Source organism: Pinus tabuliformis, chromosome 6 (assembly GCF_031772625.1).
Source record: "Pinus tabuliformis cultivar Carrire ecotype Pingquan chromosome 6, CPIR1, whole genome shotgun sequence".
Classification (NCBI taxonomy): Eukaryota; Viridiplantae; Streptophyta; class Pinopsida; order Pinales; family Pinaceae; genus Pinus; species Pinus tabuliformis.
In genome coordinates this window covers 443,741,848-443,752,666 of record NC_142292.1, presented here as the reverse complement: position 1 = coordinate 443,752,666, position 10,819 = coordinate 443,741,848, and the positions used below count along the sequence as shown (strand labels likewise).

The 10,819-nt window shown below is 38.2% G+C and overlaps 1 protein-coding gene across 1 annotated transcript; it reads right to left on the bottom strand.

Moving 5' to 3' along the window:
• Positions 1 to 5,935: 5,935 nt before the first annotated feature.
• LOC149259199 (actin-like) lies at positions 5,936 to 8,110 on the bottom strand. The gene is made up of 2 exons (XM_089375059.1): positions 7,302 to 8,110; positions 5,936 to 6,173 (listed from the first exon to the last, which is right to left on the bottom strand). Exons 1-2 carry the CDS (start codon positions 7,701 to 7,703, stop codon positions 6,108 to 6,110), a joined length of 468 nt encoding a protein of 155 aa, XP_089231185.1. The 5' UTR covers positions 7,704 to 8,110; the 3' UTR covers positions 5,936 to 6,107.
• Positions 8,111 to 10,819: the final 2,709 nt, after the last annotated feature.

Below are 10,819 nucleotides of genomic sequence, written 5' to 3'. Positions count from 1 at the left end.
GTTCCCCATGAATGTGAAATTCTACATGTGGTAGGTGCCCCTCAATATGTTCCATGTGTTCACCTAGTCTCCTTTAGCCTCTTCAGAGTGATGATAGTCGATTATGTTGAAGATCGTTCATGAAATTAATTATTTCATTGTGATCCTCGTGCCTATTGTGATTCATCTGCTCGAGGAGCGGAGTAACTTGCTGCAATTTTGCTTCCAAGGTGTCAAGGGAGGTGGGAAGGGGAACATGACCAGGTGATTAAGATATGGGCCAACACCTCATCAAACTCTACATCCTGGATGTCTCCTCCCTCCATTACCACATATTCTCTTTTATGCTTCGCCCCCTTCCCTTGCGGTCCAATCCCTATCCTCACTCTGCCCCTATGCCTAATCATCTTCCCCGCCCCTCCAGTCTGTTGTTCCCAACTTCAAGCCTCCTTTGCTACACCATAAGCCCAAGAGTCCGCCAACACCCAACGACCAACTACAACATTCCCACGCTTCGAGGGTCACTCTGCTTTAGTAGGCGATCATCTCTAGCAAGGGTTGTCTCCACCAACCCCAACAAGTTGGATCCTGCACCAAAGATCCCATTTTCCAACCCAATTTTGTGAGAATCCTCTCCCACAAGCAACCCTTGAACAAAGATACTCCACTAGAAGGAATTTGGGAGCACCACACCAGCGATCTTTCTCGCCACTATCAATTGACTGAACTAAATGATCTTGGAAACCCAGTCTAACCTCCCACATGAAAGTCACTGACCCTGAATTCCAAACAAATGCGAATAACCCACAAACTTCATGACAATAGGATTAGTATGCTCGAAAGGCCCAACTTTGTTTAGCCAGAAATTGTAAGGCCTAGAGGCTAGCCTAACTATTAATCACCTCCTTCCAAACACAATATGCAATGACACTATAGAGACGGAGAAATCTGTTTTATGGACTTTCCTGGATGACTAGAGACAAGCACCAGAAAAATATCTTTGCTCTCATAAACCAATTATGCAATCTCCTCACACTTTCCTTGCTAAGCTTGTCACAATGGAGTTTCCAGCTACAATCCTCTCCAGGGTCCCATATTAGACTTTGACAACCTCTTATAGAGTGCCAAGAACAATCTCACTTACAAACATCACTTATATCCCTGAAAGCCACAATAAAAAAAGTTTGCATAGGTTGGTGGCCTGCACAAACGCATGCCCATACTCACTAACAACTTCCCTCCACCTACCCTCGTACATATAGATTTAACACTAGCCATCGCGGAACATCCATACTGTGGTCGCATGCGTCACACATGCCATATGTACCTTGATTCAGTTCTCGAGGAGGATATGAGGTGTGCCTTCGTGCCCCTCATAATGCCCCTCATCCACCCCCATCATGGTGATATTCAAATATTTTATTTAAGGTAGACATTAAAATATTGTATTTATGATTCACATTGAAATATATTTTTGTAAATAATACCTTTTCCAAAACCCCATGTGCAAAAATCTAATTGTGAGTGGAATAAAAACTCTCTCTCTATGTACAAAGTTGATATAACATTATTTTAGTTAAAATGAATATTAAAATACTTTATTTATAATTTCGTTGAAATATTTTTTTCACTTTCATTTTTTAACTCCATATTAAGCATGAAAGGAATTATATGTTTCCTAATATTGTGCTAAAAAAGTGTTGAAACATATACATATATGCATTTGCTATTAATATAAACATATATTGTGCCCATAGTTGCGGGGGAGCGCTCCCCCCACCCCTTCAAACCCGCTCCCAATCCGCGCTCCGGGCGGGAGCGGGTTGGGAGCGCGCTCCCGATAAAAAAGTTTCCGCTCCCTGCCAAAATCGGGAGTGAATTCGGGAGCGTCGCTCCCGTCGCTCCTGGAGCGAAAATTCAAGCTCGGGAGCGATCAAGGAGCGATCGCTCCCGAGCTTTTAATTTTTGCTCCGAGAGCAACTCGTGCGATGCCGGGAGTGATTCGCTCAAAAAAATTTCCACGGACATCAAAAAAAATAAAAAAAAATAAATAAATAAAATTGTTTTAAAACGACTTGGGGGGAAAAAATATTTCATTGTCACTTGAATGAGTTGAGGAGAGCAAAGGAGTGAGGAGAAGCGAGGAGCGAGCGCCAAGGAGCAAGGAGCAAGCCTGCAAGGAGGTTAGTAACTTAATAATTTAGTATTTTAAACCTTAGTTAGGTAGTAATTTAGTAATTTAGTTTAGTTTAGTTAGTTTAATTTAGTTTAGTTTATTTAGTAAAAACATCATGAATCTAAATAAATTAAATTAAATAATCTAAATAAATTAAATTAATTTTCTCATTCATATTCCCATTCCCATTCCCATTAAATTTTGCAGACTCAAAAGCCTACAAATATCAAACATCATGGACCTGGCTATATTTCTTGGCATTTTCCTCTTCTTGGTCCCTTTTATGGTTATTATGGTGCTGGAGAGTAGGAAATGGAGGGGCCAAAATGAAGAGGAGGATGAAGAAGCTGGAGAAAGTGGATTTGATGAAAACCTCGGTGAGGAGGAGCTGGAGGAGGGTGAACATGACTCTCAAAAATCTAAACAAGACCAAACCCCATTGTGGAAATATGTTAACATGCCTGAAGTAGGGAAAGGGGGTGGAACCACTGAATTTCATTGCCCCCATTGCAACAATAATTACATAGGTTCATATACCCGTGCCAGAAAACACCTCTGCGGGAAAAGACCATGGGATGGAGATAAACAAATAGGAATCAAAACTTGTGCAGCTGTGTCAGCAGCAGATAGAGCCAAATACATAAGGGAAGAGGAGAAAACCCAATACAAATCTAAAAAATCAAGGGGTTTCTTTGAACCAAGCTCACAATCACAAACACAAAAGAACTCCTTCAGCATCCTCCCAAGGCAGTGGATATGGAGTCATAGGGTCATCAGCTTTAAGGCGTAGAACCATATCAGATTTCCTTGATGAGGGGTGTAGGAATGATGTGGATTCAAAGGTTTAAAGGTTTCTCTATACATGTGGGATACCATTCAATGTTCTTCGCTCACCTTATTGGCACAAAATGGTTTCTGCCATAAATGATGCCCCTAAAGGATATAAGAGCCCTTGGTATGACAAGGCAAGAACCGTTGGCCTTGATCATGAAAAAGAAAAAATATCACATTCTTTGAATAGAATGACAAGTTCTTCGACTAACCATGGGGTGTCCATTGTATTTGATGGATGGACAAATGTAAAAGGCAAGCCATTGATAAGTGTTCTTGCTGTGTCTGTTAGTGGTTCCATCTTTCTAACTGCACATGATTACTCAGACAAGTTCAAGACCGCCATCAACATTGCAGAAGCATTACTTGAAACAATTGACCGTATTGGACCATACAATGTCATCCAAGTCATCACTGATAATGCTCCTAATTGTAAGGCAGCGGGAGCAATTATTGAGGATAAATACCCCAACGTATTTTGGTCTAGATGTTTGGTTCACACATTGAACCTTTTGATGCATGATATTGTCAAGAACAAAAATGCACAATACAAATGGATTGGTGATTTGTACAAGAAAGGCAAACAAATGATACAATTTATTACAAATCATAGCAATACCCATGACCTTTTCCGAAGTCACTCAAGATTGGAGTTGTTGAAGATTGCGAAGACCAGATCTGGTAGCTATTACCTCACCTTCAGACGCCTTTTGAAGGTAAGACAACCATTAGCTAGCATGGTATCAAGTCCACATTGGCAAGTATTAAAGGAAAGGGCTACAAATGCAGCTGACAGGCGAGGTTTTGAACTGGTGGAGGAGGCCGCTCTTGATGGTCAGTTTTGGACAAGTGTGAGGCAAGTATTGGATTTCACCAAGCCCATTTATCACATGATTCGGTTTGCAGATACAGATAAACCAATGATTGGCGAGGTGTATGAGTAGATGGATACCAGGTTGGGGCAAATAAAAGATATTGTTCATAACAGAGATCCCGACTTGTACAAACTGATTCACGATTGTGTGTGTGAATGGTGGAATAGACTTAATCTTCCACTACATTGCTTGGCATATATCCTTACACCAAAATACTACTCTACATCTTGGTTGGGCCAACCTGCACTAGGGGGTGGGATTAGGACCAAACCCCATTTAGATGCAGAGGTAACTAATGGATATTTGCAAGCATTAGAAAAGTTGATACCTGACAGGGAGGAATGTGCAGTGGTGCGCCTTGAAATAGGCAAATACTTCAGTGGCACTGGTTTGTTTGGTAACTTCCATGCAATGGAAGACAGAGACAGATTTGATTCTCTCACATGGTGGGAAACATATGGCAGCCAGGGACTTTTGCCAAAATTGGAAAAAAAAGTCCTATCACAGGTTGTAAATACTTCTTCTGCAGAGAGGTGTTGGAGCACCTACAACTTCATACATAATGTGAAAAGAAACAGACTCAATGAAAACCGGGCAGAAAGCTTGGTTTATGTGCACTACAACTTGAGGTTGTTGAGTCATTACTGTGATCGGGCTTATGAGGATCCCACATATAAAATTTGGGACAACCACCCAAAGGAAGACAATTTGGAGGATGGCACTATACATCTTGAAGAACTGGAAGAGGAACTTATAAGGGATGAAGATGAAGCAGTTGTAGCAGCCATGCCACCTCCACCATCTAGTAGCAGTGCTTGAGTTCTGAGTCTTGTTCCTTTGCTGTCGCCACCTCCATCTACACCCTCACGTGGAGGGCATGTGCCTTCTAGTTCTGGTCGTCGGTCTGTGCGGGAGACTCCTAGAAGACCACCACGACCTGCTTATACTCCTAGAGACTCTTGTGGCAAGGGCCACATGTAGATTTACAGTTTACTTGTCTTTTCTAGTTTCTATTAGTTTTCATAACTATTGAGTCTTGAGTCCTTGAATCTTGACTCTTCACTCTTTCATATCATAATGATATTTTTTGTAAACAATATATGACTGTGACAATGAAAATTTGAAGTTTGAAGTTGGCAATTATAACTCATTGGTAATGATTGTGAATTATGAATATGATGCGTCGTTAAAGATTAAAGTTGTTTCATTTCATTATTCATGTTTCATTTATAACATTTCATTTCATGTTAACAGTTAGAACTTAGAACTTAGAAATATCTAAGATATTATTTCTTGTAATGGTTAAACTTAGCTTACAAGTACAACTTTGGTGATCAATGATGATAAATGTTATATATTGAATTTTCAATTTTGAAAGCTTGAAGTTGAAACTTTAAGATTGAATTTAGTGAATCATGATTCATGAGACACAATATGTTGCAGTTGTAATATGTATATTACTAACTTGTGGACATGGTTGATGAAGATTATAACTTCTAGATGATTGATGTGATATGGTTCAATGATCAATCTATGTTTTTTTTATGTTTTTTATATCTAATTCATCATTCTACATGTTTTTGTTGACATATATGTATCAAAAATTAAAAAATATAAAATATATATATATTTTTAAAAAATTGCTCTGGGATTCGCTCCCAAACCGAGAGCTTCTGAAAATGTCACTCCCGCTCCCAAGTAACATTGATTGTGCCTTTGTTTTCATGAAAACTTGTTTCATGAAAATTGAAATTTTGTAAGTTAATATATATGTAACCAATTCAACATATATTGTGCCTTTGTATTGGCAAGAAAACTTGTTTCATGAAAATTGAAATTTTGTAAGTTAATATACATGTAACCAATTCAAACAACCAAGAATGAGAATTGAAATTCTGTAAGTTAATATGGAGTGACCAATTCATACAGCCAAGCACATTTTAGGAGACAAAAAGAACATTATATTATTCGTTCAATATAAGTAATAGTTATAAGCATCTCAAAAGAAATAACAAATAGACAACCCATTTTCCTTCCTACATAATTGCCAAACCATAATGATCAACCCAAAACATACATATTGTAGAAATCTAGTTGTCTCTGAGCTGTATGTAGTTAATCCGAAATCAATATCCTCAACCATACTTTTACAAACCTGGAGCCAGCAAACCATTTTCTCACAAAATAACTACTACTCGACAAGATTCAGGAAACAATGAACTCTCTACTGGAAACTACAGGATGGACTAAAAGCATTTCCTGTGAACAATTGATGGGCCACATTCGTCATATTCTGCTCGTGTTACCCACATCTGTACAAACCAACAATGAAATTAGTCACAAACATGCTTGTATTTGATGAATCAATGAACCAAATATGAAATAATCAGAATGATGTCATGTTAGAACCTTAGTATCGGTTAATATAAACAACAAAAGTTATAGATCCTTAGCCAGAGATATCTTCGAGTAGAGTTGGGTCCAACTGGTATTAGAATGAAATTGCTAAGGTTAGGGTTTCATTTTTTCTATTAGACTAGTTCCACTGTCTAAATTAATAAAATCAAAGAATACTTGTAGCCAAAGGCATTGGTTCATGACTAGCATCAAGCCATTCACATAGGTTCTATTATCAGTTTGGAGTCCAGACTACCCTCTTACATTTTTTATGTCAATCAAGTTATACCAGAGTTGGATACATCAACTTGTTCTCAATCGAACATTCTAGCTCAGACCATTTAGGACTAACTCTTTGCCATGCTCAAGTAAGACCTGGTAAGGTCTTTTTGGGACATGACTTAGCAGGCTGGCCTTTTAGGACCAGAGCTCTACTAAGGGCTGAGCTTCTATGATTGAAGCTCTACTTATATAAAACCTTTCAGGACCTGAAGTTCTACTTACATAGGACCTTTCAGGACCTTTCTTTTGGCAAAGGGAAGTTTATTTTTGGAAAGCTCAGGAAAGACCCTTTAACACCAACCTGGTATAGTCCTTCTAAGACCAGAGCTCTGCTTAGATAAGAACTTTCAGGAGCTTTATTTTTGTAAAGGGAGTTTTAAGGAGACGAGGCACAGTGCAAGTCCTTGGTGATAATTGGTGGAAAAACTATAGGTCAGACCTGACACAAGAGTCTAAGGAAGTCTGTGCTTTGTGATGCAGCTCCTCAAGTATGTTTCTTAAGGAACTTAAAAATGTGTGGTTGCAAATTTCTTCACCTATCAAAAACAATACCTGGGAGGTGTTTTCAGATCTCAAAACAATAACATACTTTTTCTAAGCATGAAGGATACTAATGAAAATAATTGGAAATTAAATAAAGCCTATTTTCTGGAGTCTCATGATCCATTATTCCAAATATTTAAGCTATAGGTTATAGTTCAAGTGTTGAAATATGGTTGAGTTGATATTTCTGATTTCAAGAATGTGGTGGGCAGGACTACCTGTTGGAATGTGCTGAGAGAAGCCAGGATGGAGCCTCCAATCCAGACACTGTATTTTCTCTCTGGAGGAGCAACCACCTTGATCCTCATGCTACTTGGAGCAAGTGCTGTGATCTCTTTGTTCATCCGATCAGCCATGCCTGGAAACATAGTGGATCCCCCGCTCAAAACTATGTTACCATACAAGTCCTTTCGGATATCCACATCACATTTCATGATAGAGCTGTAAGTAGTTTCATGTACCCCCGGAGCTTCCATCCCAATGTGAGCAGGCTGGAATAAAATCTCTGGACACCTAAATCTTTCAGAGCCAATTGTAATCACTTGGCCATCTGGAAGCTCATAAGTCTTTTCCAATGCAGTAGAGGTCTTTTCCAGTTCCAGCTCCTTTTCATAATCCATTGCAACATATCCCAATTTTTCCTTTATGTCTCGAACTATTTCTCGTTCTGCTGTTGTAGTGAAGGAGTAACCTCTCTCAGTCAGGATATTGCATAGTGCATTAGTTAAGTCTCTACCTGCAAGGTCCACTCTATAGATTGCATGTGGGAGGGCATAGCCTTCATAGATGGGAACAACATGAGTGACACCATCTCCTGAATCTAGAACAATACCTGAAAATAGAATTTGGAATTCAAATATTTAAACATACTCTTTGTTTTGAAAAACCAAAATAAGTATCAAGCTTAACATCACTTGTATCAATCTCAGAGTGGTACTCGGTCTGGCAATTAGAGAACTCTGGGCTTGTCTCTTACTCAAGCCTGGAAAACTTTGACTTATCCTTTTATATTTGTTTGCTCAAGGGATTCCTTTTGGATGTTTGCCATGTATACTCCATTAGGGCAATTCTGGGAGCTTTGGGATATGGATTTCCAAGAAGTTCCGTAAATGCACAAAGTTTTGTGAAGGCATGAAGACTTCATTAACAGCAATAGGACATCTATATTCTTGGTAACATCTAAGGCCCATGAAAAATGAGCACCAATGAATTAGAATAAAATGGCTATTAGATAAAAATAAAAACAATACAATGCCAGAATCTCACAAAAGAAATAATAAAAAGAATTTGACTCTTGCAACACTTGCCAACTTCTGTTTGCCATTTTGACTGTAAATGAAGATTATAGAAGTGCTCAGAACCACTTATGTTGCATGCTTCAAGACATCCTAAATTAAAACCTAGGTTAACAAAGAAAATCCTCCATAAGCTGCATACATATGATAAGTCAGTGCTCCAAGTACTCTGGATCTAACAAATTTAAGGATGTTCAATTTGAACTGGTGATTTTTGGCAAATTTTTAAAGTCGTGAGTGATCTAATTATAAATTACAATTTACTTGCATCAAAGCAAAGCAAACAAATTAAACACAACCGAAAACCTGCAGCATTGTACATTGGATGCAAAGAGGTACACCTTAAAAATAAAATAACTACAAAGCTTCAAACAATCTACAGTGAAACGGCATGCATCTTAAGCTCCACTAGCCAGAGCTAGCCACAGACTTGACAATCCATAGATTCAACCTACTATCCATCACGAGTTGACATAAGAAAATAAGTGATATAAATATACGCCGTGTGAAAAGCCTCCCATCAAAATTGGGAACAAAAACTGTAACTTAATTTGATTTTTAACTTCTGAAATATAGGCTCAATCTTAATAGTTATTGTCTCAAGCAGAGCAATCAATCTGCTAACTTATGCAAAAACAAGCAGAACTTTTGAGAGTGCACACCGTGAAAACTTTGGTTGGCAGAATGAGGGTATTAGCGCATAAGACACAAAATAGTCATTATTTGCAATTATTTACCCACCAGACATGATCATAATCAGGAATCTCTAAATTTGCTAAGGCTCATCACCTGAAAAGCGATTATACATGACATAAAAATGACTTGAGATGATGGCACGAGTCCGGACACTACTAATAATGTTCAAGCAACCCTGTGGAAGTAAGTGTGATTGACAGTTTCAGAATAGGGCAATCACAGAAAGAAACAGCAGCAGCAGTACTAAAATCAAATTACCAAATGTGCCTCAAATTATGGACAAGGAGGCTGCTCTTTCACTCTATAGGGGACAGGGCAACTAGGGTAAAGTGCAATTTCAACTAAAGGAGGATCTGGTTATGATGGGTACCTGATACATTTGCTTTCTAATCCTAACGTACTCATCCTAGTCTACAATATATCATGTATTTTTTAAATGTATTATATTAAATTGCATTAGCAGATTTTGATGTTGAACAATGGATGTATGTCAAACCATGCACCAGGCCTCAACTTCTCCAATGGCAGGAAGCAGACTGGGCAAGGTGAAAGTCTGGGTGATTTTGACCAAAATATGCCCATGTCATAGCAGTAGCTTAGCCAAAGGAAGTGCATCAGGTTAATGGTTTGCCCTTGAGCAATGTTGCTCAAAGCAGGGATGAAGCGGGTCTGTTTTTTGGAAGCAAAGCGTCGGAAGTGTTATTTTCCAAAAATCGTCAGAAGCGAAGCATCTTGTGTGTGTGTGTGTGTATATTATATATTTGCATTTATATTAAAAAAACATCCAAAATGCCAAATTAGTTGTAGAAGATATGAAAACATGCATATTTGTACATAAATCAAGATAAATATGGCATCCATTGTACATCAATGATTAATTATTTAAGAATCAACCATCTAGAATCTAGATTCCTCTCCTCTTGTCTAGTTTTTGCCTCTAGTTCAATTCTCTAGGGATATTAGTCAACACTGCCCAATTTTGATCAAACGTCTTAATCCAAGCCTTATAATATGGTAGAGAAAGCTTAACGTGCATGATCAATGATTTTGACTTGAGTGAAGGGTACACTTTTGCTAAGGCCATGGCAAAGGGGTTCAACAATCAACACCAAACACTGGGATACATATAGGGCTTGGTGCTCTTGATTAAATGCCAATCACCTATCCTCATACATGATATAATCTAATGAAATGCCACAATCCTGTTGATCTTGAAATCCCGAAAACTGTTAAGTCTGCTAAATTTTGAATGGGTTATGAAATTCTATTTTCTCCATATGAAGTCTGATGAGGTTGGAAACACTCTCAAACATAGTGAGTCATTTCATGGGAATGTTAAAAATTTCTAATCAAGTTTAAAGGGAGGCAATTACAAAAGAGCTATTATATTGGTAGACATGTATCTAATCCCATGTCAATAACACTATATCGTGGGGCCAAATGCCTGGAAGAAAAACAACTACACTTTGGCAATGTACGAAGACCATACTAAGGTAGAAAACTGGACACCTATTTTTCAAGCATGTTTGAGTGAATTTCAAACTACTAACACCCACTGAATATGACAGAAACAACAAAATTCTATGACATCTTTGGAAATGCATTACGGCTATTAATAAACACCAATCTAAAAAGGGGCACAACCTTCATCTTCTAAATTCCAACACATGAAAAAATATAAATGGCCAATAGGACCTTATACGATTGTAGTGTGATTGCTAAGAATGTACGGCCATCAACATTTG